Source organism: Pongo abelii, chromosome 3 (assembly GCF_028885655.2).
Source record: "Pongo abelii isolate AG06213 chromosome 3, NHGRI_mPonAbe1-v2.0_pri, whole genome shotgun sequence".
NCBI lineage: Eukaryota > Metazoa > Chordata > Mammalia > Primates > Hominidae > Pongo > Pongo abelii.
Window position 1 is genome coordinate 38,623,568 of NC_071988.2, and position 26,975 is coordinate 38,650,542.

The 26,975-nt window shown below is 41.4% G+C and overlaps 2 protein-coding genes across 15 annotated transcripts in view; one reads left to right on the forward strand and one right to left on the reverse strand.

Annotated features, from left to right (window-relative positions):
• Positions 1 to 16,098, forward strand: part of WDR19 (WD repeat domain 19) — a 111,659-nt gene extending 95,561 nt beyond the window's left edge. For 3 of the 5 annotated variants that reach the window (XM_024246284.3, XM_054553441.2, XM_063723802.1), the window contains 7 exons: positions 234 to 358; positions 3,286 to 3,367; positions 5,109 to 5,259; positions 7,326 to 7,449; positions 8,446 to 8,522; positions 8,853 to 8,977; positions 15,782 to 16,098. In XM_024246284.3, coding sequence (XP_024102052.2) covers positions 234 to 358; positions 3,286 to 3,367; positions 5,109 to 5,259; positions 7,326 to 7,449; positions 8,446 to 8,522; positions 8,853 to 8,964 — 671 coding nt within the window. In that variant the 3' untranslated portion in view covers positions 8,965 to 8,977; positions 15,782 to 16,098. Of the gene's footprint in view, positions 1 to 233; positions 359 to 3,285; positions 3,368 to 5,108; positions 5,260 to 7,325; positions 7,450 to 8,445; positions 8,523 to 8,852; positions 8,978 to 9,639; positions 15,363 to 15,781 lie in introns of those variants that run through there. The other 2 variants (XR_008524139.2, XM_063723801.1) reach the window with 2 other exon arrangements.
• A 1,649-nt stretch (positions 16,099 to 17,747) lies between these two features.
• The window catches only part of RFC1 (replication factor C subunit 1), a 77,321-nt gene continuing 68,093 nt past the window's right edge, over positions 17,748 to 26,975 (reverse strand). For all 10 annotated transcript variants that reach the window (XM_063723804.1, XM_063723803.1, XM_063723807.1 and 7 more), the window contains 4 exons: positions 25,719 to 25,864; positions 21,935 to 22,148; positions 20,148 to 20,339; positions 17,748 to 19,138 (listed from right to left, as the gene is read on the reverse strand). In XM_063723804.1, coding sequence (XP_063579874.1) covers positions 19,055 to 19,138; positions 20,148 to 20,339; positions 21,935 to 22,148; positions 25,719 to 25,864 — 636 coding nt within the window. In that variant the 3' untranslated portion in view covers positions 17,748 to 19,054. The remainder of the gene's footprint in view (positions 19,139 to 20,147; positions 20,340 to 21,934; positions 22,149 to 25,718; positions 25,865 to 26,975) is intronic.

Sequence of the window (26,975 nt, forward strand, 5' to 3'; positions counted from 1 at the left end):
CAGAGATTGTGCCCTTGCACTCCAGCCTTGGTGACAGAGTGAGACCCTGTCTCTGATAGACAGACAGACAGACAGACAGATAAATAGGAAATCTGCTGAGTTGCTTTGAATAAGACATTATTAAGAGATTACTAATAACAAGACTAACAAAATCCACTAGTAAGATGGGGGTCCATAGAATGTCCTCAGATGTCACCCTTTGCAGTAATGTCATTTTACCACCTTTTTTCAAGGCAACTACCGGAATGCACACGATGTTCTCTTCAGTATGTATGCAGAACTGAAATCCCAGAAGATCAAAATTCCCTCCGAGATGGCCACCAACCTCATGATTCTGCACAGCTATATACTAGTGAAGGTGAGGCCCATGGAGGGACTTGGGACATAACCTGCCAGTTGTTTGTCCCCCATTGAGATTTTCTCCAGGCACTTCTCCATTGGATTAGAGTGATTGCCTAGATCTCTGTATTGTTAAGTAACAAAACAAGATACAGAACACGTCTACAATACACTGCCTTGTGTGGAATGAGGCACGGTGCAGGACGCACAGCACCAAACTCCAGTGCGGGGACAGGGAGACGGGGAGACAAGGGGGACCAGGCTTCATCATGTGCATCTTCTTATAGTGTATGCGTTGTTTTGTTTTTTGTTTTGTTTTGTTTTGTTCTGTTTTATTTTCTTTTTGAGACGATGTCTTGCTCTTTACCTAGGCTGGAGTGCAGTGGCACGATCTTGGCTCACTGCAACCTCTGCCTCCCAGGTTCAAGCAATTCTCCTGCCTCAGCCTCCCGAGTAGCTGGGACTACAGGCACACACCACCACACCCAGTTAATTTTTTTGTATTTTTAGTAGAGATGGGTTTTCCCCATGTTGGCCAGGCTGATTTCAAACTTCTGACCTCAAGTGATCCACCCCCGTTGGCCTCCCAAAGTGCTGGGATTACAGGCATAAGCCACCACGCTCAGCTTTCTTATATTGTTTTGATTTTGAAACATGTAAATGTATTAACCTGTGCCAGAAAAACAGATTTACTTAAAACATCTTTGTTTATCTACAACTTGTTAGTTTATTTATTCTGTTAGTGGATTTCATAAAATTCCACTGTTTTATAAATATTGTTTAGTTTTCATCCAAATATAAAAATAATACATATTAACGAAGAAAGTTTAAAGAATATAGAAAATAATTTTTTTTTTTTTTTTTTTGAGATGGAGTCTCACTCTGTCACCCAGGCTGGAGTGCAGTGACCCAATCTTGGCTCACTGCAACCTCCACCTCCCTGCTTCAAGCAATTCCCCTGCCTCAGCCTCCTGAGTAGCTGGGATTACAGGTGCACGCCACCACACCCGGCTACTTTTTTTGTATTTTTAGTAGAGACGGGGTTTCACCATGTTGGCCAGGCTGGTCTCGAACTCCTGTCCTCAGGCAATCCACCTGCCTCGGCCTCCCAAAGTGCTGGGATTACAGGCGTGAGCCACTGCGCCCGGCCAGAAAAGAATTTTTTAAAAATTCGTCCTTTAAGTCCATCACCCAGATATAACAATTGTTAATAGTGTTGTATATATTCTTTGTGCTTCTATAAATGCATGTTTTTTACCAAATTGGGATTATGTTTAGTTGTGTATATTCTGTTTTTTAAATCAGTAATTATCAATACAAACAAAAATAGATCCTACAAACATCAAGTATTTGTATGTATAATTTACATAAATGAGGCTGGGCATGGTGGCTCACACATGTAATCCCAGTACTTTGGGAGGACAAGGCAGGAGGATCACTTAAGCCCAGGAGTTTTGAGGCTGCAGTGAGCTATAATCACACCACGGCACTCCAGCCTGGGCAACAGAGTGAGACCTCAACTCTAAAAAAAGACACAATACAACTTACGTAAATGTCATGTATATTCGTGTTTACATTTATATATATACATATCTCTGTAAAGATACAGGCAGACTCCAACTTACATATTTTTTAAATGTTCATTTATGTCACAGTACATCTTTCCATATTAATGCTAAATTGGTTCTCTGACCTGTCCACAACAGCAGTCATGTTATGAATGATTTACATCGTAATTATTGTCTATATCAGCACTGTCCAGTAGAACGTTCTACAGTGATAGAACTATTCTATACTGTACTGCCCAATATGGTAGCCACTAACCTGGCTATGGAGCACTTCAAATGCAGCTAGTACAGCTGATAAACTACATTTTTAATTGTATATGATTTTAACTTTTAAATTTAAGTAGCCATACATGACTAATGCCTACCACAGAGACTGCACAGGTCTATAATGCTGATTCTAAGGGAAATGCATCTGGAGTTATAACTTGCAACCTCCAGGAGTACATTTCCCTTCAGAGAGGCAGAAGAATCCTTCTTCCATAAAGAAGGGGGTTGGAAGGAGAGAAGTCTTTCTCAGCTGCAGACATGAGTGGTGATTCAATGTCCTGGAAGCACAGAATCTAACAAAATGGAGCCTTTAGGAGTGCAGGGGGGACAGAAACACATTGGTGGAAGATGCGGGGCAAAAATAGGAATTCCTGTAAGAGGCCCTCTTGCAATAGAGCTTTCTAGCACCATAAGCCACAGGGGTGCTTCTTGAGTCCTTTTTCTTTTTCTCTGGCCCTAAGGGTTGGCATCATTCCACACTCACCCTGCACATTCTCACCAAGTATCCTCAGCCCTGACCCCTCATCTGTCTGCTTCTCTCCATCCCCACTGCCCCACCTTTTTGGCCCCCTCGTCTCACCCCTGGATGACTGCAGTGGCTTCATGGCCTGGCCCCTGCTGACTTTTGAGGCTCACCCCATCCTAAACGCACCCCTCGATGTGTCACTGACCCTGCTGGCCCCTGCCCAGTCTCAGGCCTTCCGCCCGTCATTGCCCTTTTAGCACAGACAGGGCCCCTTTCCTTTAGCAGATCATTCTCTCTCTTTCTACCTGATTCCTGACTCACACAGCTTTTGGGTCTTACCACAACTTGGTGAAGTTGGTCCCCCAAGAATGGCCAGTAAGAGATAGACCGGGGATTTGAACCCATACCAAGTGGTCTAGGGCAAAGTGAAAAGCAGAGCATAGAGTAGGTGAGGCCATGGGGCCAGGCAGCAGCTGTTAAAGAGAAAAAAATGGAGGGATCTCTAGTGGCATCAGCCAGGAAAGTCTACAAGGATCCCACAGTGACCCTGGGCCATCATCAAGGAGTTGTTTATTTGGGGGAACAAAGCATGAATTGGGGCTTATCGACGACTATGAGAAGAGTAAAATACGTCATTTGTTTCAGATTCATGTTAAAAATGGAGATCACATGAAAGGGGCTCGCATGCTTATTCGGGTGGCCAACAACATCAGCAAGTTTCCATCACGTAAGTACCACTGACCACAGCTCTCACCCATGCCCCACGCTGCATGCTAGCACAGTGCCCCTTTTGCAGGTTCCCCTCATACACTAACTCATTTAATTATCACAGCAGCTCCATGAAGTGGTATGTCAGGGCCCCAAGACCACTCCCAGGTTTGATGATTCTTCACTGGGAGGATTTACAAGAGTCAACACACAGTAGTACCAAAGCCGAGATTTATCACAGCAAAGGATCTGAGGCAAAATGAGCAGAAGGATTCACCCAAAGGCGAGCAGGTGCAGGCATGGACCTCCGAGAGTCCCTTCCCAGTGGAACACACAGGACGCAAGTTCAGTAACTCCTCCAAGACTGACTTGTACAACATGGTGAAACGTAGAGTGCCAAGAAGCTCACTGGAGACTCAGCAGCCAGGAGTTTTATTGGGGTGTGGTCACATAGGTGCCCCCTGCCTGGCATGTACCCAGTTTTCCAGGCTCCCAGAGAGCAGGTGTTCGGCATAAACCACATTGTTTATACAGAGATTTTAGGCACGGTGAGCCACTCATCAGTTCTGGAAACGGTGGGAACCGTCTCCAAATCTATGTTCCAGATGCGAGCCAAGGGTTAGCTGTTCAAGCCTTTCCAAGGATGACAGTCTCAGGCCTGCACACACAAGTACTTTTCTGAACAAACTGGGACAAAAGAAAAGAAATAACATTTGCCCAAGATCACATTGTCAGCTAATAATAGCCTGACTCTGTGTTCGCAAGCACGGTAGAACGTTGCCTCTGAAAAGGCCTCACTATCCTAAAAGACATGTCATGATAACATTCTTAAATGATTAAATACTGTCACATTATATGACAGGGATCAGCAAACTTTTTCTGCAAAGGGCCAGATGTTAAATATTTTAGACTTCGTGAGACATATGGTCTCTGTCACAACTGCTCAACTCTGCCATCTTCTCATGAATAATACATAAACGAATGGGCATGATTGTGTTTCAGTAGAGCTTTATGTTTGGACACAAATGTTAACCATATACACTTTTAACATGTCACAAAAATATTTTGATGTTTTTTCAACCATTTAAAAATGTAAACATCATTCTTAGCTCATGGACTGTACAAAAAGTCAGAGGGCTAGATTTGGTCCATGGGTCATAATTGGCCAACCCACATTCTCTAAGTGTATTTTTGTCGTTGCTGTTACATGAAAGTCTACCATGCGGGCAAGGTGTGGGATAGGACAGGCACTCTCATGACTGCTGGTGGGGATGGAAATTGGCATGGCCTTTGCAGAAAGCAGTTTGGCAATTTGTGGTAAGAGTATTTTTGAAAAAGTCGTGTTTTTGAGCCAGTAATTCTGGGTGTCTGTCCTGAAGAAAGAATTTGATGCCTGCCAAGAGGTTAGTGCATAAAGTCATTAATCCCCCAATGCTTTTATCAGCAGTCCTGTCAGATGCAAAAAATATATCTAAGAGGCGTAAAAGGAAACTCACGGAAGTGTTGCCTCAAGGGATGCAGGTCCCAGTGTTACAAGGCAGAACATGATGTCATCAAAGGAAAAGCACTTGATGGGCAGTTAGCCTGACCCCACAGCTACGTACTTTCCTCATTAAACAGATCGTATCTGGTTCTTTGCAGAAAAAGCAAAGTTCAGAGACTATGACCCTGTTTTCCTACAGAACCAGGGTGGAGTCCCGCCTGTATCACTGAGGACAGGAGACACTGTGCTCTTGCTGCTCTCCCCTTTTCTCTTGCAGACATTGTACCCATCCTGACGTCAACTGTGATTGAGTGTCACAGGGCAGGCCTGAGGAACTCTGCTTTCGGCTTCGCAGCTATGTTGATGAGGCCTGAATACCGCAGCAAAATAGATGCCAAATACAAAAAGAAGATCGAGGGAATGGTCAGGTAGGCAGAGACAGCTATTTCGGCTATCTAATCATATTTCTCAAAGGTATTTCCAAAAATGTAGCTGCCAATGTGCAGGCTCAGTAAGAAAACGGTGGGGGGCCAGGTGCAGTGGCTCACGCCTATAATCCCAACACTTTGGAAGGCTGAGGTGGACGAATCACTTGAGGTCAGTAGTTCAAGACCAGCCTGGCCAATATGATGAAACCCTATCTCTACTAAAAATACAAAAATTGGCTGGGCGTGGTGGCACACACCTGTAGTCCCAGCTACTCAGGAGGCTGCGGCAGGAGAATTGCTTGAACCTGGGAGTCGGAGGTTGCAGTGAGCCGAGATCGTGCCACTGCACTCCAGCCTGGGCAATAGAGCGAGACTCCATCTCAAAAAAAAAAAAAAAAAGGGGGGGGGGGCATAGCAATTAGGATTATATTCAGCTCTAAGCATCAGAAAACCTAACAGCAGCTTGATCAAGTCAGTATTTATTTGACTCATATGCAAGGCATCACAGTCCAGGGCTGGTGTCACTGTGCCTTGATGCCACCAAACCAGATCCCTGTCTTCCAGCTTTAACATCCATAGCATAGAGTTTCCTCCTCATGGTGGCAAGACATCTGCCACACCCCCAGACATCGTATCCTCGTTCCAGGCAGGAAGAAGTAGGGAAATGAGAGGTCAAAGGGATCTTCGCCTTTTTGCTCAGGAAGGTACCATCCTCAGGATCTTCAATTTTCACCTCCGTGGCCAGTACTCTGCCTCACAGGACTTAAGGCTGCTAAGTGGAAACAAAGTTCTGTTGGCAGGGAGATGGAGAGAAGCAGCGAACTATGTCTGCCAAAGAGGGATGAAGAAAATAGTGGACATTCAGTGGAAGTTCCTCTCAGTGTGAGGAACTTCATATTCACAGGGCCCACTGCCAGCAGAGAGCTCATTTCCAAATCCTGTGCAGCCCCAAAAGCCCTTAGGCACGTCCTCGATTCAGAAAGCAGTCAGTAGCCTGGTTTTTCTAGGTTTTTCTAAAAGAAAACTAGGAAAAAGTAGCCCTTGCATTTGGAAAAGAAAAAAGTCATTGCAGTCATGGAGTAATTCTAAACAACCACTTTTTCAGGAGTGATGACATTTGGGGTTTCTGTTCATTACATTATGACAAGACCCAGGTACCTGAGTCTTGGACCCAGACCTTAGCCCAGGGAGATGACTGGATTGGTAATGACAAATGGAAGCAAATGACACTTCACTGGTAGCTGGGCTTGGGAGCTACCCTCATGGCAGAGAGCTCTAAGCTGGATAGGAGTACATGGAATACTCCTTTTTTTAAGTCTAAGTAGCTTCAGACCAAATCAGTCTGACCCAGAATACCTACTAGCATGGAGAGTGGGATGGGGAGAAGGTAACTAGAAAATGCAAGATCATATTTACCCCAACAGCATAGAACCACGCTAGCTGGGGCTCTGGCTGGGAGGAGATGCTAGTCATTCTCTCCCCATGTACAAATGGTTTATAGCTATGTGGTCCAATATGGTACCTGCTAGCCACATGTGGCTATTTAAATTTAGTTAAAATGGAATAAAAGTTAAATTTAGTGCTTCGCACTACCCGTATTTCAAGTGTTCAAATGTGGCTCATGGCTACCATATTGGATAGCACAGAATCCGAACATTTCCATTGTCACAGACAGTTCTACTGGACAGTGCTGGTATAACTTGTACCACTTCTGTTACACAAAAGGGAGAGACAGAGGGAAAATACCAAGCTCACCACTCCAGTAGCACAGGAAGAGAGAAGACCGCAAGACCTACCCATGCTTTCTGCCGTTGAATGTGCTATGAACTCCAGTTCCCAAAGGTGGCCCATGTAACACCCTAGAACCTAACCAATCCTAGGTACTCTTCTTCCTCCCCGGAGTGGATCAAGGGCTGGTGTGAGCTTGTAAGTATCTCTCTAAGCCCAGAGTCTGACTATGAAGTAGGTGTGTCATATGTCCCTGGTTTTCCAAATATGCTTTCTCTTTGCCATCCCCAGTACATGAATAAAACAGTATTTTTAAATGACATGATTCTTCCTCACAGGAGACCCGATATATCCGAGATAGAAGAGGCCACGACTCCATGTCCATTCTGCAAATTTCTTCTCCCAGAGTGTGAACTCCTCTGTCCTGGATGTAAAAACAGTATCCCATATTGCATTGCAACAGTGAGTTCCTTTATAGTAATTTCCCTTTCTTTGCATATATATTTGTAACCCATTTGAATACTTGATGTATGTCAATATTTTCTTCACTTTTAAAATAATCTTATCCCTCAAATTTCCTGCAACATCTAGCATTTTATTTCATAGTCAATACAGTTAAAGGTGATATTCAAAGCAAATAATAATAGTGGAGGCACTATCACTGCAGGACCAAATAGCACAGACTCAGGGATCAGACCATCCCGGGCTCAATCCTCTGTAGTAACACCTGCCTACTGAATCAACCACAGATTGACGAGCTACACAATTCCTTGGTGCCATCCTGGCAGGCTGCAGCACTTAATAAGCAGTAGTTTTTATCATTATAATATTGAGACCTAGTATCAGAGAACTTTAACATATCAGGTTATTTATAATTCACTAGACCAATTTAAGCTTTATTTTAAAGAAAACTAAATTCAGGTAATATCACAAAACTGAATATTATTCCTTTAAACATGAATCTGATAAGTAAAACCTAGCTTTAATCCTTTTAATGCCATCTCTCTCAGTTACCCACACATGTGAAATAGCAATGATTTTATAATTTAGAGGTCTGACTTATAACTGGAATTCAATTATTATAATTGAATAACAGGCAGGGTGCAGTGGCTCATGCCTGTAGTCCTAGCACTTTGGGAGGCTGAGGCAGGCGGATCACTTGAGGTCAGGAGTTCGAGACCAGCCTGGCCAACATGGTGAAATCCCATCTCTACTTAAAACACAAAAATTAGCCAAGCATGGTGGCACATGCCTGTAGTCCCAGGTGCTCAGGAGTCTGAGGCAGAAGAATCGCTTGAACCCAGGAGGTGGAGGTTGCAGACAGCCAAGAATGCACCACTGCACTCCAGCCTGGGCAACTGAGCAAGATTCCATCTCAAAAAAAAAAAAAAAAAATTGACTAACAGTGGGGATTTTTAAAATAAAGATGAATTTAACTCTTAAACATCCCGTTTCCAGGGTCGACACATGTTGAAGGATGACTGGACAGTGTGTCCACATTGTGACTTCCCTGCTCTATACTCAGAATTGAAGATGTAAGTGTGCATCATGTCACTCAGTCTCACTGATTTCTCCTGACACAGGCCTTTCATTCTACTCTTTTGTTCTGAAGCATTCTTCTGTTTGTGTTCCTAAGGATCTCTAAAGACTCAAATTGTCTTCTTGGAAGAACCTCCTATGACCTTTGAGAATATTATCTTTAAAGAGGATCTTGCATGAGACTGAATAGTTCTGATTCTCAAATTGCATGGTGGACATGTGTTAAGAGGTGTAGACAGAAAGTAGTTGTCTTTCTCATTAGAGTAACCCAAAGCTAAAGGAATGTTATATATTTAATTTACTCTGCCTTTCCCTCCCCTAAACAGCATGCTAAACACTGAAAGCACATGTCCTATGTGTTCAGAAAGATTAAACGCTGCTCAGCTGAAAAAGATTTCAGACTGTACCCAGTACCTGCAAACGGAGGAGGAACTGTGAGTGCCATGTGCAGGTGAGTGGCAGAGCGCCCACGCACCTTCTGGGCTCAAGGGTCCGCAGCGTGCATGCAGCTTTTTACTGTGTATCAGTATCAACTCCTTTTAGTGCATCATGGAACTTGCCAGATTTGAACAATCTGACAACCACCTTTTGATGTATTTTTTTTAATGCTAAAACGCAGGTATTATCATCTCCATAATGACAAAGGTTGTTTAGCCAAGCAGTATCATTCCGACTAGACCAGATTTTGTCAAATCTCACAGGGGTCTTTTTAATCACTCCATTAAAACTAGAGCCAGCTAATAAAAGCATTTTTTTAGGGTCTGTGATATAATTCAGGAGAATATATTGTAAAAATGTTGGCTTCCAGAGATTTGGAAATAATCTCCATTTCTTTTTCTTTCCAAGTTCCACTTTTGTCACGTGGAAGCTACACATATTCCTTCTACTTCATTCCACTGGAAGCACTTACTCGTGGCCACACATACTGCAGAGGAAGGCAGGGAAATGCAGTCTTTAATTGAGAAGCCAAAAGCCCTGCCAAAACTCAGGATATTCTTTTGCCAAAGGGAAAAGTGAAAGTAATTCATCTCTGACACAGCATCTCACACTTAGCCTGGTTAGACAGGAGTCGAGATTTCCCCCCGCAACCTCTCTTTGTTTTCCCTTCCTCAGGAAGCGGCAGCTCCAGCCAACCAGTTGGACAGGACAGAAAACCTACATGTTATCTAGATACCTCTCACCCTCAGCCCCCATGAGCAAGGGCTCTCAGGCTGTCTCCAGTATATCTGGTTCATGGTTCTCTTGGCTTTTTATTGCACCTGCAAAAACAAAGAGTCTCCAAGGCTGTCCAGGAACAGGCCCAGCCTCCTCCTCCTGCCTCAGGTCTGATTACTCACCATGTTGCAGCCCCACTGGCCTTCTTGCCCTTCCCTGACCACTCCAAAATGTTTTCCACAGCAGCTGCACCCTCTTACATTCCCACCATCAGCACACAAGCGTTCGTCTCTCCATTCCACATCCCTGCCAACAGCTGCTGTCTGCTTTTTTTTTTTTTTTTTTTTTTGAGACAGAATCTTGCTCTATTGCCCAAGCTAGAGTACAGTGGCGTGATCTCGGCTCACTGCAACCTCTGCCTCCCAGATTCTAGTGATTCTCGTGCCTCAGGCCCCCTGAGTAGCTAGGACTACAGGTGTGTGCCACCACGCTCGGCTAACTTCTGTATTTTTAGTAGAGACGGGGTTTCACCATGTTGGCCAGGCTGGTTTCAAACTCCTGACTTCATGCGATTCGCCAGCCTCAGCCTCCCAAAGTGCTGGGATTACAGGCATGAGCCACCACACCCAGCCGGGTGTTTGTCTTTTTATTGTTCAGCTCTCAGGGTTCTTTATATGTTCTAGATACAAGTTCTGTATCATGTATATGATTTGGAAGTATTTTCTTGTGGATTTTTTTCCCTTTTCTTGCTTTTTTTTTAATAGAGGCAGGGTCTCACCACATTGCGCAGATTGGTCTCGAACTCCTGGGCTCAAACAATCCTCCTACCTTGGCCTCCCAAAGTGCTGGGACTACAGGCGCGAGCCACCGTGCTCAGCCTTGATAGCATCTTTGATGCACAGGTATTTTATCTTGATGAAGTCCAATTTATCTGGTTTTCCCCCCCTTTGGTTGCTTATGCTTTTGGTATTGTATCAAAAACCATTGCCAGGCTAGGCACAGTGGCTCATGCTTATAATCCCAGTGCTTTGGGAGGCCAAAGTGGTAGGATCACTTGAGCTCAGAAGTTTGAGACCAGCCTGGGCAACATAGTAAGACCGTGTCCCTACAAAAAAATAATTAGCCAGGTATGGTGGCATACACCTGTAGTCCCCGCTGCTTGGGAGGCTGAGGCAGGAGGATCACTTGAGCCTGGGAGGCTGAGGCTGAAGTGAGCTATGATCAAGCCACTGTACTCCAGCCTGGGCAACAGACTGAGCGAGCCCCTTTGTCTCAAAAAACCAACCAACCAATCAACCATTGTGTAAAGTAGACACAGTGGCATGCAGCTGTTATCCCAGTTACTCAGGAGGCTGAGGCAGGACTGCTTGAGTCCAGGAGTTCAAGACCAGCCTGGGCAACATAGCAAAATCCCATCTCTAAATAAAAACAGTGCCTACTCCAAGGTCATGAAGATTTACACCTGTTTCCTTCTAGGAGTTTTATAGTCATTACTCTTACATTTAGGTCTTCGATCCACTTAGTTTTTGTGTCTGGTGTGAGATAGGAATCCAGCTTCCTTCTTTTGCATGTAGACATCCAGCTGACCTGGCAGAATTTGCTGAAAAGACAAATTTTCCTCATTGACACTGGATTATTGTCTATTTGAGTTGTAAGTTTTTTATGTATGTATGTATTCTAGATACAAGTTCTTTGTCAGATATATTTTGCAAATATCACACTCTGTGGCTTCCCATTTCTTTTTCTGAATGGTATCTTTTGATGAGGTTTTGATTTTGATGAATTATAATTTATTAAATTTTAAATTTTATGGTTATTGCCTTCTTTGTCCTAAATATATATGTGTGTGTGTGTGTATATATATATATAGAGAGAGAGAGAGAGCCTACTTAACAAGTCAGGAACATATTTTTCTGTTTTCTTCTAGAAGCTCTAGATCTGCAATTTATCTTGAAAATTTTTGTTTCCAGTGTGAGGAAGGGTTGGATTTTCTTCCCCTCAAATGGATATAAAATGTGGGCCTATTTCTGGACCCTCTCTTCTTTGCCATTGACGTGTTTTTCCCTTATTTTAATACTACACTATCTTGATTACTGTGGCTTTATAGAATCTCTTAAAGTCAGGTATTGTAGATCCTCCAATTTATTATTTTTTTTCCAAGATTGTTTTGGCTGTTATTCTTTTTATCTTTGTAGACAATTTTAGAATCATTTTCTCAAATTCTATTTTAGAAACCTGCTTAAATTATGATTGGGGCTTGTATTAATTTTGTTGCTGTATAACAAATTATCACAAATTTAGCATCTTAAAACAACAGACATTTATTATCTCACATTTTCTATGGTTATGGGTCAGTAGTCTAGGTATGGCTTAGCTGGGTCTTCTCAGGGTCTCACTAGGCTATAATCAATCATCGTGTTGATTGGAGCTGAAATCTTATCAGAAGTCTTTTTCTAGTCTATTTGTTAGGTTTTGTTTTCTTTGGCGTGGGGGAGGATTCTGATCTTTATGGTCAGCGGACTGAAGCCCTTAGCTCCTACAGGCAGTTTCCTGACATGTGACCCTCCCCACAACACAAAACTGCTTCAAGTCCAGCGTAAGAGCATCTCTCATATTTACAATCTCTCCCTTCAGGTAAAGTCTGGACCCTATTATAAAGGGCTCACCTGATGAAGCCCACAACAAACTCTCTTTTGATTCAGAGTCCATTGACTGGGACCTTAACTACATCTGCAAAATTCTTTCATCTCTATCATATAATTAAACCTAATATGGTTATTATCACATCATATCACAAGCCCTGCCCACACTCAAGAGGAAGGTATTACACAGGATAAGTATCACTGGTGTGGGAAATTTAGGGACCATCCTAGAATTCTGCCTATCACAACAGTTACATTGATTCTGTAGATCATTTTGAGAACTGACATCTTTAACAGCAGTCTGCCAATCTATGAATATGATATATCTCTACATTTATTTAGATCTTTTTCAATTCCTCATCACTATTTTGCAGGGTTGTTTGTTTTTGTCGCCCGGGCCAGAGTGCAATGGTGCAATCTCAGCTCGCTGCAACCTATGCCTCCCGGGTTCAAGCGATTCTCCTGCCTCAGCCCCCCGAGAAGCTGAGATTACAGGTGCCCACCACCACGTCCAGCTAATTTTTGTATTTTTATTAGAGATGGGGTTTCGCCATGTTGGCCAGGCTGGTCTTGAACTCCTGACCTCAGGTGATCCACCTGCCTCGGCCTCCCAAAGAAGAAGTGCTGGGATTACAGGTGTGAGCCACCGTGCCCAGCCTATTTTGCAGTTTTGAATAAAGAAGTCTTTCGTGTCTTTTGTTAAATTTATTTCTAAATAATTTGGGGAGATTTTAATACTAAATGAAATTTAGGTTTTTTTCATTTTCTAATTGTTTACATAGGAAAGTGCAATTAATTTTTATATATTGACCTTGCATCCTGTAACCTTTCTAAATTGACTTATGTCTAGTAGTTGTACTGTAGAATCCTTCAGATTTTCTGCGTAAACAGTCATCTACAAATAGAGAAAAAATTTACTTATCTTTCCAATCTTTATAACTTTTATTTTTCTTCTCATATGCACTGGCTAGGACCTCCTCTACAATGTTGTATAATAGTAGAGTCAACATCCTTGTCTTGTTCTCAGTGTTGGAGGAAGGCATTTAGTATTTCACTATTGTGATGTAAGGTTTTTCAGAGAGGTCTCCTAACAAATTGTGGAAGTTTCCTTCTAGTTTACTAGGTGACAAATTTTGTCAAAATGCTTTTTCTCTATCAATTGAGATGATATGGCTTTTCCCCTTTAATCCATTTATATGATAAGTTATATTGATTTTCAATGTTAAAGCCAACTTTTACTCTGGAGATAAACTCACCTGATCATGATGTATTATCCTATTGCTAGATTATTTTGCTAATATTATATTGAGAATATTGTGTCTGTGTTCATGGGGGATACTGGTCTGCAATTTTCCTCTGTTGTGATTTTTTTTTCAAGTGTTATCATCAGGCTGAATTTAGGTCTACAATTTTGTTACTTGTTTTTTATTTGTCCTATCCACTTTTTGTTCAGTTCCTCTTGTCTTGCCTTCTATTTGACTAAATATTTTTTCGTATTCCCTTTGATTCTTCTATTGACTTTTTACCTATGTTTTTACAAAATTTGGTACTTGATTAATATCCTATTATATATATATACACACACATACACACAAATATACATATGTACACGTTATAAATCCTGTAATACAGTGATATAATTTTTCTTTGTGTCTTTTTAAAGGAAATTATAAAGAAAAAATACAATGTAGCTTTACATTTACCCACATTTATAATTTCCATGTTATTCTTGCCTGAATCCAAGTTTCCATATGGTATTATTTCCTTTCACCCTGAAGTACTTCCTTTGACATTTCTTACATGTGCAGGTTTGCTGGTGACTTCTTCTCTGTCTTTATTTTCCTTTATTTTTGAGGCTATTTTCGCTTGATATGGAATTCTGAGGTTTTCTTAAAGCACTTTCACGATTGTCCTCCAGTATCAAACTTCATTGTTCCCCTGTATTTACTGGTTACTTTCTGGCTACATTCAAGGCATTCTCTATTTTTGGTTTCCAGAATTTTGACTATACTTGCCTGGGTGTGGTTTTTAAATTTTTTTAACTTAGGATTTTCTAGAATTCTCGAATCTGTATATTTTTCCCTCAATTGGGACATTTTAAGACATTATTTCTTCAATCACTTTTTCTATCCCTTTCTGTCTTCTCATTCTGGAACTCCAGTAATATCTGTGTTTGACTACTTGATGTCCAAAGGTCACTAAAAAGTTCTTTCCTCTATCTTTTTTTTCTGTTCATATTGGATAATTAGTTTTGATCTATATTCTAGTTCACTGACCTTTCTTCTAAGTAAAAAAAAATTATTATTTTTTTGAGACAGGGTCTCACTCTGCTGCCTGGGCTGGAGTGAGGTGCCACAATCATCGTTCACTGCAGCCTCAAACTCCTGGGCTCAAATGATCTTCCTGCCTCAGCCTTCCAAGTAGCTAGGACTACAGGCATGTGCCACCATATCCAGAATTTTTTTAGACATGGGGTCTCACTATGTTGCCCAGGCTGGTCTTGAACTCCTGGACTCAAGTGATCCTCCCACCTCAGCCTCCCAAAGTGTTGCGATTACAGCTGTAAGCCACCATTCCTGGCTTTCTAAAAAAAAAAAAAAAAAAAAAAAAAAAATTTCCGATTTTGTCCCAAGTTTATAACAACTGTTATCTATGGGAAGATTAAACTGCAAGTGGAACCTTGTATTTTTAAAAAACATCCACAGAATCTCTCCAAACACTATCAATCACGGCATTAGATTATGCTTTGCTTTATAGAAAACTTCTTCAAGTAACCAGACCATGGTACATCATAGCTCCTTGCAGATATGTCTTCATTGAGTTATGATTATGCACTATCCTTCAGAAACGTCACTATAGCCAGGCGCAGAACCTATGGCCATAGTCGCAGCTACTCAGGAGGCTGAGGCGTGAGGATCACTTGAGCCCAGGAGTTCAGGGCTCTAGGAGACTATAATCATGCCTATGAACAGCCACTACACTCCAGCCTGGGCAATGTAACAAGACCCCATCTCCTAGAGAAAAAAAAAAAAAGACACACACACACACACACACACACACACACACACACAGAAAGTCACTGTAAGCATCCTTTTATACAGTGAATACTGGTTGAAGCTGTTGTTCACTGGCTTTTAGACAAATATAACTTTTTAATTTCAGGAAAATTTTTTCTCTACAAATTGCTAAGCACTTTGCATTTGTTCTTCCCAGTGAGATGGCTGTTATCAGCATTACAAAGGCTCAAGAGCTTACCCACACAATTTTAGTCAGTTGGCAAGGCTAGTACTGAAACTTGATGTGGATTACAGTCTGGAGATTTCTAACTTGAATGTTTCCTGTTCCACATTCTAGAAACAGGCAAAAAAAATTCTTTTTAGTATGTTTGGCTTTATTACTAAATGCCAGCCATTACTTGAAACCCTTCTAGAGGCATGTGTTCTGTTTGTCCTTTCTAGATACAATGCTCCTGAGAAGACAGCATTTTCCACAGGAGGCTGTTTCCTCCCCTGGTGGATTTAAGAGACGGTCCTTTCTGGATACAGAGAAATGAAACAACGGTGACCTCTCCAGGTCGGCACTTTCCGCTTCTGTACAGTGGCAAAACGATGACATGTAACCTTGCTGTTTATTGTACTTTGTTTATTTCCTCTTCAAAGTCTTACACACTCTATCCTCTGCACTGTTAATAGTAACCTATGACATAATTGTAAATATTCAGCTTTTTGATAACTTTTGTATTTTGAAAAACTTTAAAATAAAATTGTTGACTAGATATTTGTGACGTTTTCCTGGATTTGGAGACAGAAAAAGAGATAAAGGTAGTTCTGAAGGACATTGTCAAGTTTGAACAACACAGATATGAACAGTGTAAAAAGCTTGAAATGAGAAGTTTATACAAATCACAGCTATTAAGCAGAATCAGCCCAGAAGCAAAACATCAAAAATTAGGAAAACCAATCTTGTAAAGAATGAATGAAACTAAACTATCAATCAGCTTATATCTGCCGAGTCATTCTACTGCATACTACAGAATTCCCGTCACAAAATTAAGTCATTTGACTTCCCCTGGAAACATACATTATTTGGAATCTTCTCTGAGGCTGTGTGAAGGTTCTTTCCCCATATCACACATACAACACACACCATCCGTACACACACACACACACACACACACTCTCTCTCTCTCTCTCTCCAAGGGAGTCAGTCCATACTTTTCCCACATCAGCATATGCTTCCTTGCCATCCAAGGCCAGTCACCAAGGTCTGAGCAGCTGACAGAAATGAGTCAGGGAGTCAACTGTGAATGAATCTGATGATATTATTTTACAGTATGGTCCCAGCAACCTGAGCATTACAGTGGCACCCAGGGGCCTAAGCTAGGGCCCAAGGTGCCAGTAATGTTGTATAGCATCCAAGTATTCCAACTGCCTGATGCCTCCAGCTTCAGGACCTGTCCTTCCCTCCCAATGGCCGGCCAGAGAACAGGCCAGAGGCCTTGGCCTTACTAAGTGGTACAAAGTTATTATCATAAAACCTACCCACAGTCCCCTGCTTCCTCTAATATGCCTGGAGGTACACTGTAAGGCTGTAGGAATAACCACAGGCACCTGGGACTGTGAGAGTGGGCAAATAATTCTATTTTAGGAGTTACAGGCCTTAGACTTTCACCATGAGCATACTTACACTGGAGCTTGTTTAGGAAGCTACTCATCCTAGTACAAATAATCTACCCCATCAGTAACTTTAAGAGCTCAAATCATGGTGCTACAGAACTGCCAACATTTAACAAGATGAAGGATAAAGCTGAATGGTGTGTCAGTAACAAAATGACCATGACTCAATGGATCTCGAAAAGAGCAAGTATACAGTTTTATGCTGCAAAGATGGCATGTGGCATCAAGTGGCTCCAAAAGGCCATGTCATTGGTGGCTCCAATGAAGACTCAACCCCAATACAGACCATTCAGATTCACATCCAAACTGCTGCAGAACCACCAACTGCCTCCTACCGTGAATCTCACTCACTCACCTCATGGTCACGAGGGCTTCAAAGAGGAATCAAACAGACCTACGCCATCCTCATAAAGGGCGTATTTACAACTTCTAATTCTAAAAGAAATGCTATTTATTTTACACACATATGATCCCAATCTTGGGTTTAAAACATTTAAAATTACAAACAAAATCATAATGAACAAGTGAAGGACGGACACTATGCCGCATCCTGGCTGCATGGACATTCAAGTCCCTCTCCTGGGGGCTGCAGAAGACCTAGGGAGACGTGACTTGCATATCCAAAAGGCATAGAAATGGAAGAACATGAATAGGAAAGCCAGCCTCACCCTACTGGTGAGAAAACCTTTCCTGAAGCATAAGAGTTTCAAGACAGACTTTAACAAAGACAGGGTCGTGACTCAGCAAGCAAGGGCTTAGGCAATGTTTTATTTCCATAATGAATTAATCTCCATAAAAGACATTTTTCACACTGGTAAATACAGTTTAAATGTCTCAAGAACTTTGTCTCATCACCCAAACAAGACTACCAGTTCCTTAAAGCAGGGAATACGATCCTTATTTTACATTCATTTTAGTATATACCTCACAGAGGTAGCACAGACCTCTGAGCATTTACCAACAAGATTAAAAATAGCTAGACATCTAAATTCCAGGCTAGGTCCATAGCCTCACGGCCACTCAACACATACGGTTATAGGAATAACCCAAACTTCCAACAGGGTTTGTGGAAGCCATCACAGGACAGGACTAGATCTCTCAGGGGCAAAGTGAACAAAAGCCAGTGTTCATTTTGTCCCCCACTGTAGTGAACTTAAGAGCCTGACCCAGCCTGGTTCCTACTGGTTTGAACCTGATGGGTTGAGACTCCAGAAGGATAAGAATGTCTGAGAATCTTCTGCAGCCCCCCACGCTGCAAAGCCCCAAAACAGACCGCTCCATGAAATCCTATTCACAGCAGAGACGTGGTCAGCACACACAGAGGGAGTGAGGCTGGGAATCCGAATTCTGACTCCTCAACTGCCAATGTTATGTTTCACACAATAGGTTAGTAAGGAATACAGTGAGCTTTTTTAATCCAATCATTTGCAAATTAATAAGGAAGTAATATACCAACATAATATTTTGCTGTACAAGATGACAATCTTAAAAAGAATTTGTACATGTATCATGTGGAACATTTTTATTCCTAATTTATACTTTGAAAGATATCTGACAATGTACAAAGAATACCCAGTTCTAGGTGGTGAGTGTTTTGTATAATCATTTATTTACAAAATTTCACCACATAATAGGAACTACCTTAAAAAAAAAAAATCAGCATTGGTCCTATAAAGGCCATTAGGATAAATTCTTAAGCCTACAAAAGACGCCTTAGTACTACTGCTCCCAGGCTCATTATTGTTAACTAAAATCTGACTCCAAAGCCCGGGTGTAGTTTCTAGTTCCAATTCTACAGTCATTCAGAAGCACGTCTAACTAGATTGACAGAGGACAGTGGAGGACCCAAGCAGTCCTATCAACCTCTATAAGAGGTGTACATAAGCCTACTGCTCATACCCTTCTAGCCATACCACCCTTTATTTATAATGGGACACCAGGTCATCCCATTATGCTAAAACATGGTTGCTCTGGGAAAAAACAAGGCTTTCTCTAGACCAGCTGGACTGGTCAGGAGGGAGAGTAAAAAGTGGCTGTCGCTAGTGAAAAATGGTTTCATTTCTTCGAACTTTTTCCTTTTCCTTTTCTGGGCTCCTTATCTTTTTCTGGTTTTGAAGGCTTTGAAGATTTTGTCTTTTTCTGTTAGGGGGAAGATAACAAAATAGTTAATAGCTGTGTTTATGAGTAAATGAAATAAGTTCATCTCTACAACAAATCTAATCTTTACCTGCAACTTAATTAAAAAAGAAGAGAGGCTGCAAACATCAAGATCTTGAACTACTGCGATCCATGAAGCGCTTATAGCAACAACTGCGCCACCTACAGCCTTTAAAAGCTGGCAGTAAAAACTGAGAGGGTGTTTAGAATTTAGAACTAGGATCCGTTCCTCATGTAAGGCAGTTTCTTGGATTTAGAACAGAGGTATACTTAGGAAAGACAAAATAAGCAAGAGATAATTGACAAATAGGGTAATGTTTAGATGAAGAATTTCCTCTTCTTTCAGTTTCAGATTAGAGGTGTAAACAGTCACTTTGTGAAAGCAGAAGAGAGGGAGAGAGGGAGACCACCTCTTAGGGTCGACCTGAGAGCCACAGTGAAGAAGGCCACTATTCCTACTCCTGCATACAGAAAACAGAAATGAAGGGCAAGAAGCACCCACACCCAGCAAAGGACAGAGGAGGATCGGACGAGGTTCCTTGGCTCAGCCAGCTGTACACAGCGGGCTGATACCACAATTGGTTTTCATCTTTCCCATCAAAAGACAAGAATGTTTTGCTCTGAGAAACTTCTACAAAGCAGTTTAGTGGCTATAGCAAAACATAAGCAACAGAAGAAACTGTTTTGTTACAAACATTTTTCTTGAAAGCATACACCAATGGCTAGATAAATAAAAATGGTACTTTTTCTAACAGAACGTATGGCCATCAATAGCATGGCCTGTTTTCTTGCTGTTTGGCTCTTCCACTACCATAAGAAACTGTTTATAAAAATGAAATCTCTATCTTCTCCATCCTCAACCATGATGAACAAAAAAACTTAAGAAGTATTTTCTATGTATTCTGCTATGTGCTGAAAAGGCCCTACTATTCACCAGGCAAGGAAAGATCATCCATTTTGAGGTTCTCCTGTCTGTGGCTTAAAATACTACCTGGATCATGGCATCAGTTTCTATAGCATCTTGGTCTTTCTCATCAGACTGAGAGTCATCTTCATTTAATTCTTCGTTGTATTCCGAATCCAGGGATGGGCTTGTGCTGTGTCTAGATGCCTTTATAGCTTGAAGTGAATATGGAGTAAGGTGGGCTTCCTTATTGTAAGCTCTTGTGAAGGCTGCTTTCACCTATATGAAAGGAGTAGATGGAGGTTTTAAAAATCTAAGTCCCAAACAATTCTTTTAAACTCTGTAAGCCTAAAGAGACCCTGGGAGCCCCTTGCAACTGTTTGCAAAGTATTTATGTATATACATGTAAATCTAAATATGTGCATTTTTCTATGGATAAGTTCCATATTTTTCATAACATTCTTAATAGAGCCCATGACAAAAAAGATTGAAGGCGGGGCACAGTGGCTCATGCCTCTCCATGAGAATCTTGAACCCAGGAAGTGGAGGTTGCAGTGAGCTGAGATCGTGCCACTGCACTCCAGGCTGGGTAACAGAGTGAGATTCTGTCTAAAAAAAAAAAAATACATATATATATATTTGGGAACTTTAGGCAAACAAACAAACAAAAGATCACTTCCAGTCATCATGTTTACCTATTCAGCATTCTCCACATTTCTACAAAGTAGTAAGCAAAGTTAGTCAGTGAATCAGTAAATCAAAAAGGGGCTCGGCTGGGTGTGGTGGCTCACGCCTGTAATCCCAGCACTTTGGGAGGCCAAAGCAGGCAGCTCACATGAGGCCAGGAGTTTGAGACCAGCCTGGCCAACATGGGGAAACCCCGTCTCTACTAAAAATACAAAACTTAGCCAGGCGTGATGGAGCGCACCTGTAATCCCAGCTACTTGGGAGGCTGAGGCATGAGAATGGCTTGAACCCGGGAGGCAGAGGTTGCAGTGAGTCGAGATCGCACCACTGCCCTTCAGCCTAGGCAACAGAGCTAGACTGTCTCAAAAAAAAAAAAAAAAAAAGTGGGGGGAGCTCATCACAAGATATAAGTTGGCCTTTAATTTCCACAAAACACGAGATACCTTTTCCATAATAATAGTAGTTACGTCAAAATACTAAGTAACTTTTACCTTCAAGCTTCTAAACATAATTCCTGAATTAGTCCATGAATTCTAACCATGGATGTCTGCTGTGAGAATTTACTGATAACCATAAAGTCGGGTCAAAATTCTGGAGAGGGCAAACTACAGAGAATATGTCTTCTAAAACGCATTCATTACATAGGTGCAAGAGTTGGGTATTGGATGTTACATATTCATGATGTATCACTTTAGTTTTTTTGTGCTCATTATAAGAAAAGCGGGGATACGTTATTAGAGAGAAGATTATCCAACTGGAATAAATACTGAATCCACAGATTAGGTAGACTAAGAAAAAGAAAATTTATACAAATCCTCAGCCAATAAACACATTTTATTTTTACAACCCATTACCACCAGAGCTCACAGCTCAACTTTTAATTCCCTAGACTCATCCTCTCATCCTTTATAACGAATATATTTATATTTGCTCCTCAAATTTCACTTCTTGCTTTTCCACTGAGCATAAAGCAAAGATAAAAATACAAATTGTAAAGTCAAGCCCAGAAGTCTACTCTTAATACTGCATTCAAATAGTTATCTTTGGAAAATATAGGCCATAAGAAGCAACAAGCATTTGAGGGGAAAAAGAAGTAAATCTTAAAGCATCTAAAACACCCCTGAAGTATTGTCAGTACAAACCTGGTATTAGAAAGTGACGGAGAACCAGTGAGTGACATGATTTACCTTGGGATCCAGCTTTGAAAAGGGACTAGGTGTGCCACCCCAGCTGCTGATTTCCATGATATTCTCAAAGTCTTCTTTCATCAAATAATATGTGTCCATAAGTGCAACAACATCCTGTACTCCGTCTACTCCTTGTGAGGTCAAGGGCTGTACAAGTGCATCCCTTAGATGCGACAGATAATCCATGTTTACAGTCCTTTTGCTGGAGTAAGTTCTGAAACCACAACAAAAGAAACATAGTCAACAGCAAAGTATCAACTCAAGTCATACTGTGCATATCAGCACTGAGTTAATTAGGCAGAGTTCAATCCAATTTCAATAATCCTGAATGGAATGCCTACTATTTGACAGCCAGCTGGTGTAGTTTGGAAAGCCCAGCACCACAGCATGAGGGTAATGGGTACACATCAATGTGCCCAAAGGCAATTTTCTACTTACCTACATCAGTGACTGAAAAACAAATGTGGATTCCACTTCCACCCTACTCTTAAGGCCCAGGCAACAGAATGTTTCTTTGTGTTCATAAATATGACTCGTTCCAAGTTCCAAAATATTAAAAGCATCAGTATAAGGCAATGAAATTCCCTGTCTCAAGTGTGTAAATGTGTATAACACCTTTTGGTCCCTGATTATAACACACAAAATCATGTATGAATGCTTCCCTCACATTTCCTAATACTGTTACTCTGAAATCGTCAGTTCTAGAGCTGGCTTTTCCCCAAATCTAAGAAAATTACAGAGAGTGTTCCCACAAAATCAAAAAGCGACCCACAGCGGCCAGAGGAAGGTTTAGGGAAACAGTCTCTGGTCTGCTGAGAACTCGAATGTTATCATAAAATGACTCTTTCTTTCTCTCTTAAATGTTGTCACTTCTTAAAGACAGAAAGCAACGGAACAAAACAACATTTCAAATGCCACCATCCTAAATCTTTCCAACCCAGCTGCCTCTATCTTCAAACCAGGCAATTATATGTACATTATTTATTTATTTATTTATTTATTTAAAGACAAAGCCTCGCTCTTGTTGCCCAGGCTGGTCTCAAACTCCTGACAGGTGATCCACCCACCTTGGCCTCCCAAAGTGCTGGGATTACAGACGTGAGCCACCACACCCAGCCTGTATACGTAAAACTTCAAAAGCTGTTGTTATCAGAACCAGCATCAGAAGCAAAAAGAAATGATTCTTTACAAATTGTCTATGGGTCCTGCTCCTGCCTTCAAGGAATTGAATGTGTGAACCATAAGAAGCCACAGCTTTTCTCCTGATCAGAAATCTAGACTCACCCTCACAACTATTACCTAGACAGTGTTTTTAAAACTCTCCTATTTTAATTTCATCCATTTCCTCTAGATTGTCTTCCATAATTAAGCACGCTAGTACTTAAAGGAAGTAGTGTGAGTCCCTAAGCCACAGTACCCCCAGAAATCATGAAACCATTTCCAAAACTGTTCTCCTACAATGTTTTACAGTATCATCATCTTCTAATAGACTCACAGGAAAGTCAAAGATGCCATTTAGTGTACCTAAACCAAGGGTTCTTAACCTCAGGAAATCTGTAATTCCCCTAAAAGTGTTTTCTTTGTAGATCTGTGCATTGAGAGGGGAATAAAAATCAAAGCATTCAGATTCTCAAAAGCATCTATGACCCCCAAAAAGGTTACAAACCAGTAAGATCACTCTCCCATTTTTTAAAGAAGAGAAACGGACCTACAAAAAGTTCAGTGACTTGCTCAGGGTTAAAAAGTAGAGAGGTCTTAATTTACTTTAAGAATTATGAATTCACTATAAATGTCCTTGCTGATAATAATGGCCTATATATGACCCAACTACTAGATGAGGAAGCCTCAGTTCCTACCCCCAAAAATGTTTGGTCCAATGAGGGAAGGGGACAGTGAAGAATAGCCATAAAACAACCCGGAAGTCCAGGGCTCAAAATCTACATGGAGTCTAGCGGGAGCATCTGAGAGGGCTGCCCTAGGGCAGAGTGACCCATGACCTTTAAAAACTCCAGGTAAGGAGCAGGAAAACAGCAAGAGGCAGCCGCAGCCTGGCCAATGAGAAGAGCCATGGGGAAAGCAGACTTTCCAGTTCCGGAGGCCACCTGCACGTCTTGGCTGATGGTCCCTGTCTCTCTTCTCGAGGCCTGGCATAGCATCCTCAGACCTTTCCGACTCTGACACTACTGACTCCCTTTATGAAGACCCTTGTGATTACTGCACAGATAATCCAGGAAAATCTTCCCAGCTCAAGATCGGGACTGAGGGTTGATGCCTTCTAAGATCTTGATAAATTTGTGTTGTTTTAAGCCTTTATGTGTGTTATAATTTCTTACAACAGCAACAGAAAACTAATACATGGGTAGCACAAAAGACTCATGCCATAGGTTAGAAAGAGAACAAGATAATAAAGTAGAATTTTACAGGAACAGAAAAAAGGAACTAGCTCAGGTCAGCTCTAACCAAAACTTAAAAGTGGAATGGGGGGTCAAATATTAATATTCCTTCCAGGGACCAGATGGCAAATTAAGATCACTCAAGTAGTTCATGGTTAAAAATGAATCCAGGGGCCGGGCGTGTGGCTCACGCCTGTCATTCCAGCACTTTCGGAGGCCAAGGAGGGTGGATCACCTGAGGTCAGGAGTTCGAGACCAACCTGACCAATATGGTGAAACCCTGTCTCTACTAAAAAATACAAAAATTAGCCAGGCGTGATGGCATGCACCTTAGTCCCAACTACTCAAGAGGCTGAGGCAGAAGAATTGCTTGAACCTCGGAGGTGGAGCTTGCAGTGAGCCAAGATCACACCACTGCACTCCAGCCCGGGCAACAGAGTGACACGCTGACTCAAAAAAAAAAAAACAGAAAAAAGAAAAGAAGAAAAGAAAAATGAATCCATAGGCCAGGTATGGTGACTCACACCTATAATCTCAACACTTTGGGAGGCCAAGGCAGGCAGATTACTTGAGGTCAGGAGTTCGAGACCAGCTTGGGCAACACAACGAAACCCCGTATCTACCAAAAAATACAAAAATTAGCCGGACATGGTGGCGTGCACCTGTAATCCCAGCTACTCAGGAGGCTGAGGTGGGAGAATCACTTAAACCCGGAGGCAGAGGATGCAGTGAGCAGAGATCGCATCCCTGCATTCCAGCCGGGGTGACAGAGTGTGACCTTGTCTTAAAAAAGAATAAAAAGAAGAATCCATAAAGTGTACTTAATATGTATGCACATTTTCCAAGTTTCTAAAGTTCAACAAAATTGTACCAAATGCAAGTATTTTTGAACTTCCTTAAACTTTTCCAAGTACATTCATTTTCAATTATCTGAGCAGCCTCCTCCTGTTACATGCTAAACTGTTATTTCCTATCCCAAATGACTAGGTCAGTTTACTACTATAGTAAATTGGTAAAACATAGTTCATTTCTTTAAACAGTTCAATTATTTTCCTATTAATTATTCTGAAGCTGGGAAGCTATTCCCACTAATAGGCATAATAACAATAACAGTGCCACCTCAGACTTACGCAGTCTTTAAAATTTTAAATTATGACATCTACCATTTTATTGTCCAAAGTATCCTTTTAAGTGGCAAAACAAGTGTTATACTGATTACAGATGATAAAACTCAGGCCCATAAAATATAAGGAACTTATCTAGGATCATTCATCTAGTTACCAATAAAATAAAAACTAAAACACAGATCTTTTGACTCACATGATCGTTACTGGATAAAGGCCAAATACACCAAATCAATAAAATACCCGAAACAGAGTAATCCCACCTACCTGAGACTCATATGCAAGGCCAGGTCCTGAACAATACGATCGTGTTTGCCTGTAGACGAGTGCTTCCCCAGCCAGCTTGGGAAGGTGGGAAACTGGGTCATGTACCCCCTCATCAACTCTCCAGGAAGAACACTGGCATAAATGGCCTGAAAAAAACCAATTGCAGTCCAGAATTTATGTTCCATACAAAGTTACTTCCTTAACAGTCATTGGCTTCCAAACAGTCTATGGAAGATAAAGCAACACTCTCCCAAATACCTACCTACAGGGCAGTCAGACCCTTTCTCTAACTCTGATCTGTTGGTACAGGAAACTTCTCCCAGAGAAAACAACAGATTGTGGTACACACCTTGATCCAACACGTTATGGCCCTCAGGGAGATCATCTCGCCAACTCAGCCTCCTCAAGCAACTAATCTCAACATACCAGTTACCTCACCGATGCCAACGTCACAGCAAATAATTACTTAAGAGGGATATGATGGTCTTTAACATAAATGATTGACAACATAGGTAGATTAAAGCATAGAAAGACTAATGATTAGAGTCAATTAAACTGGCACTTGAGAAAAGTTTTTAAAAATGTATCCTTAGATGTCTTCTATGTCTAGGGTTTTCACTTTCTTAAAGGCTGGAATTACAGTCTACATAAATTTTGTATACTGCTTTATTCTAGTAATTCCCTCACAAGCACTTTTTCATATTAGAAAATCTTTGCAAATAGTTTTAAAGGCTATAAATACTTCTTCAAGAGGATTCATCATTATTCTCCTACTGCTAGACATGGAGATTTCCTCCAACTTTTTGTTATCAGAACACTTTAGGAAGTATTTTTGTACATTAAGCTTTTCCTGTGTTATAACATTATGCCTTTAAGCTACAATTATTAAGTAAACAAAACAAAACACATAAAATGTAAAAGAAAAGATTCTGGGTCAGGTGCAGTGGCTCATGCCAGTAACCCCAGCACTTTGGGAGATGGGCAGACAGCTTGCACTCAGGAGTTCAAGACCAGCCTGGCCAACATGGTGAAACCCCGTCTCTACAAAGAATACAAAAATTAGCTGGCATGATGGCGCACAGCTATGGTCCCAGCTACTTGCAGGGCTGAGGCGGGAGGATCACTTGAGCCCAGGAGTTCAAGGCTGCAGTGAGCCATGATCACACCATTGCATTCCAGCCTGCCTGACAGAGTGAGACCTTGTCTCAAAAAAAAAAAAATTCTGTATCTCCAGAATGAGATTTTGCTTCTTGTTTT